The sequence below is a fragment of the Ceratosolen solmsi genome, unplaced genomic scaffold (assembly GCF_000503995.2).
Source record: "Ceratosolen solmsi marchali unplaced genomic scaffold, CerSol_1.0 scaffold6, whole genome shotgun sequence".
Taxonomy (NCBI): Eukaryota; Metazoa; Arthropoda; class Insecta; order Hymenoptera; family Agaonidae; genus Ceratosolen; species Ceratosolen solmsi.
The window spans coordinates 10,439,762-10,443,924 of NW_011948414.1; the positions used below are offsets into that span (position 1 = coordinate 10,439,762).

Sequence of the window (4,163 nt, forward strand, 5' to 3'; positions counted from 1 at the left end):
CCAGTAGCTGCACTATACACATAATACTTTTTACAATGCTTGTATTAACCCCATCTGTGCTTGTATTAACCCGGTCGTTTCACATTTTCCTCTCCCAATCTCATAAAGCCCCTCCCCCCCCCCCCCCCCCCCCCCCCCCCCCCCTTTTTTTTTTTTTTTTTTTTTTTTTCTTTTTTGTCGGGAAGCCACTTTCAGGGCGTAACGATATACATGAGTGTAAAATTGACGACGCGCGTGCACTAATATAATGAGCATCGCCTATTATGTACGTATTGTGTATACAATTTTTAGGGATAAATGAAAAGAAAAAGCATTAAATAAGAAAAATATTAATCGCCAAATGGAAGTGTATCCGCTAATTAGTTTGTATCTATGTATGATTTTCATTATAGATCTCCTTCGACTATGTCAATCAATTTAAATATTGTTCATGTGATATGTTAATTATCAAAAAAAAAAAAAAAAAAAAAAAAAAAAAAAATCGATCTCGAGCGAATACATCTCTGCTTGAGCGTACAAAAGATATTCTAATTAGAATGCATAATAAAATTAACAAAACGTACAATTTTAATCGACAGCATCCACAAGCGAACACGAATTGCATACAAAATCTATAAATAATATATAATTCTCTATACAATCACATATGATAATCATACACAACGCTTTTCCAGATTCCACGACGCCTGGAATTACCGATATCTTCGATATAACGAAGTGACGTATGAAGGTGCACAGATTCCTCAATACCGAGATTCAAAGGAAACGGACCGACCGAGTTCAACCAAAGAGAAGATAAAAAATACAAAAATATACTTTCGTACGACTGAGACGCGCCTTCTAGAATATAACCGATACCGGTCGCCTCAGTTGATCCAGGTCAAGGCTCGGAGCGGCGGACGGCGACGTGGAGGATCCATGTCCAGAGGATATAGGCGTTGAGCCGGGGCTACTGCTGGGACTGACGCTGTGAGCAATCTGAGCTCCGGCCAACTGCGCCCCTGGGAATACAAGACCGGATGAGGCCATTGGATGATGCGCCGCTCCGGGGAAGAGCGAGCCCAGGTGGGAGGCAGTCGCCGCTGATCCATAGTGGCTCGCGACCTTGCCTTGTTGATTCGCCGGGTTGTAGAGGCTGGAGTAGAAGCTGCTGACGACCGCCGCTGCGGATGCCGCATTGTTGTTGGCGACGTCCGCAGCCGTCGTCGAGGTTTGCTGCGTCTGAGCAGTGGACACGAGTTTGCCAAGGTGGACCGCGTCGAATGCCGAACCAAAGTAGCCGGGTAACGGCGCGTAATCCAGAGGATGGGGATGATGGGGATGATGCCCAACGGGGCCTGCTGGCGAGGCGAAGTAGGGTAAGGAGAAGCTGGGGAATCCAGCAGCGCCGAGGGCCTGTCCGGGTTTACCATTGGGCACTACCGAGACCGGGACCTTGGGCTTCCTGCGAGGCCGGTACTTGTAGTCCGGATGCTCCTTCATGTGCATTGCCCTGAGCCGCTTGGCCTCGTCAATAAACGGCTGCTTCTCGTGCTCCGTCAGCTGTTTCCACTCGGCTCCCAATCGCTTCGAGATCTCCGAGTTATGCATCTTCGGATTGTCCACGGCGATCTTCTTGCGTTGAATACGCGACCAAACCATAAAGGCGTTCATCGGACGTTTGATGTGCTGCTCCTGTGACACTACCGACGACTGTTGCTGCTGCTGTTGCTGTTGTTGCTGCTGCTGCTGCTGCTGCTGCTGCTGATGATGATGATGGTGATGATGCTGTTGCTGCTGATGATGATGATGGTGATGCTGATGGTGATTAACCTGGTCCTGGGCTACGGCCGCGGCCGCAGCCATATCCATGCGGTGTAGGTCCATACTGGAAAACAGGCCGAGGGCCGGGTGTTGTTGATGCGAGCTCATCATCCTCGGGCCGTCGATCACTCTTTAATCATTCACTGGCTCAACGCTGGAAGTTGACGCTCTCACTGTGCCGCGTGCGCAACAGGCAGACCTCTGTGTTTTCCTGCTAAGCGCTCGCGCTCTCATCGACGAGTGAGAGAGAGAGAGAGTGTGTGTGTGTGTGTGCAAGTACGTACGTACGCACGCACGTACGTATGCGTGTGTGCGTGAAGAGGAGGAGAGGAGTAGCGCGCGAACGGGGCTGATGGTGAGAAAGAGAAAGAGAGAGAGAGAGAGAGAGAGAGAGAGAGAGAGAGAGTGAGTGAGTGAGAGGGAGAGGTATAGAAGGAAAGCGAGATAAAGAACGATGCACGAGGGAAAAGCCGCCGATGCCGACTGAATCGAAAAACGACTGGCTCGACAACGCAAGGGCCGAGCGTCGAGACACGATGGTAGTGGGGAGGCAAATATGGGCGGGACACACGGGAGGGCGGTCCTCCCCCGGGGCCGCATTTATGGGGCTGGGATTGGCCGACGAAGGCACGGAGTCTCGTCGCGAGAAAAGGACTTGTCAAGACGAAGTGGGGAGAGAGACTTTGGTCTTGCTATCTAGTGCGCGGGCGCGGACTCGCTTGGCGAGGCTGACTGAGTAGGAGTGGGACCCCCCGCAATTATTATTATCGATTGCCGTAGATACGCGGACGAATGTATGTACATAAGAGCGAAATAGCTTGTGTAGGCAACAGCTACTCTGCTCTATACTTTATAATATCTCATTTTTCTATCTCTCTTTCTTTAAACCACTCGCTCGCTCACACTTTTGTGGCTACGGGTACATACGACAAGCCCTGTAGTTACCTCTTTGCGTGTCGGTTTGTCCGTTTTCGCCTTATAGTTACATGGAGATTGGTGGTAAAGGACGCGCAGGGATGCGCCGATACAATACGAAAGGTCTTGTCGAGGATTTCACAACATAAACCGGGAATTATACCTTGATATGGTATAGTTACCGTACATTTAAAGCGCCAATTTCATCTTAATCGGTCCTTTGTACTCCCCGACAAATTCGGAAACACACGAGGATTACGAAAGTATTTGCATATGGCATAAATATTTACACTAGAATTTTGAATTTATTTATAAATAATAAAAAAAAAACAAAAACAATGGTATTTATAATTTTTAGCATTAAAAAATCGTTATTGTATTTTTCGACATTTTTTAACAATAATTTTATTATTATATCTAATGAATTATAGTAATTAAGAAATTTCTTTTTTTGCTGAGATGCAATAGTTTCACTAACACAAGACGACATAATATATATTGTATTAAATACATAAAATATTGTTGCAAAGAGAAACTATGCGAGAATAGATACATGAAAAAAATTACAGTAAAATTAAAATTTTTAATCAATTCTATTCAGTAATTTATTCAAACGATATCTCAAATCAATTTATTCACTTGATAGATAGATAAAATAATACATTTTTATTTTAATAATTAATGAAATTTAGTTCTATATATCAATTAATTGTTGAATACACGAGTATTACTATTCGGTTGTCTTATTGATATTGGAACAATCATTAAAACTACAATCACTGTATTACTTATTATTACATTCTATTTTATTCTTTTCAATATTGCTTATAGTCGATAAAATAAATTATTTCGAATATAAATTACACGAATTGATTAATTAAACAATTATATTTACTACTAAAAGTCATATAAGAATTTATTTAAACAATAATAATTATTTATTCAAATATTTTTCAAATCCAATGCATCACATATTTATTTAATGCAATTTTTAATTCAAATAAACCATCATTATTTCTATATGAAATAAATAATTTATAAAAATAAGTTGATGTTGAATAGATTTGGTTTGGAATGTATAAGATTGAAATAGAGTTATTTTAATATAAACATTATGTATTAATATTAATATTAAAGCCAAATCCTTTTATTTTATTTGAGAAATATTGTAAAAAAAATATTTTCTTTGTGATAATCATCAATCGTTTTACATCTTAACTTGATTAAAACTTTATCGATTGAAAATTTACATTACTGCAAAATATTGTTTTTATTTTTAATTTCGTAACAAATAATTAAATTGCATTTAAATTAATGTACAAGAAGCAATCAAATATATTAATTTGTATCGTAAATGTTCATAATTTTGCATAATTTTATCTTGAATATTAAATATTATGTATTATGCACTTGAATTACTATGTAATAAATTTTGCACGTACTAT

General features: G+C 40.8%; 1 protein-coding gene across 1 annotated transcript; it reads right to left on the reverse strand.

Moving 5' to 3' along the window:
* Nucleotides 1-652: 652 nt before the first annotated feature.
* Nucleotides 653-2,066, reverse strand: LOC105368035 (transcription factor SOX-21). Its single transcript, XM_011506929.1, has one exon. It carries the CDS (start codon nucleotides 1,912-1,914, stop codon nucleotides 841-843), a length of 1,074 nt encoding a protein of 357 aa, XP_011505231.1. The 5' UTR covers nucleotides 1,915-2,066; the 3' UTR covers nucleotides 653-840.
* Between the last annotated feature and the right edge of the window lie 2,097 nt (nucleotides 2,067-4,163).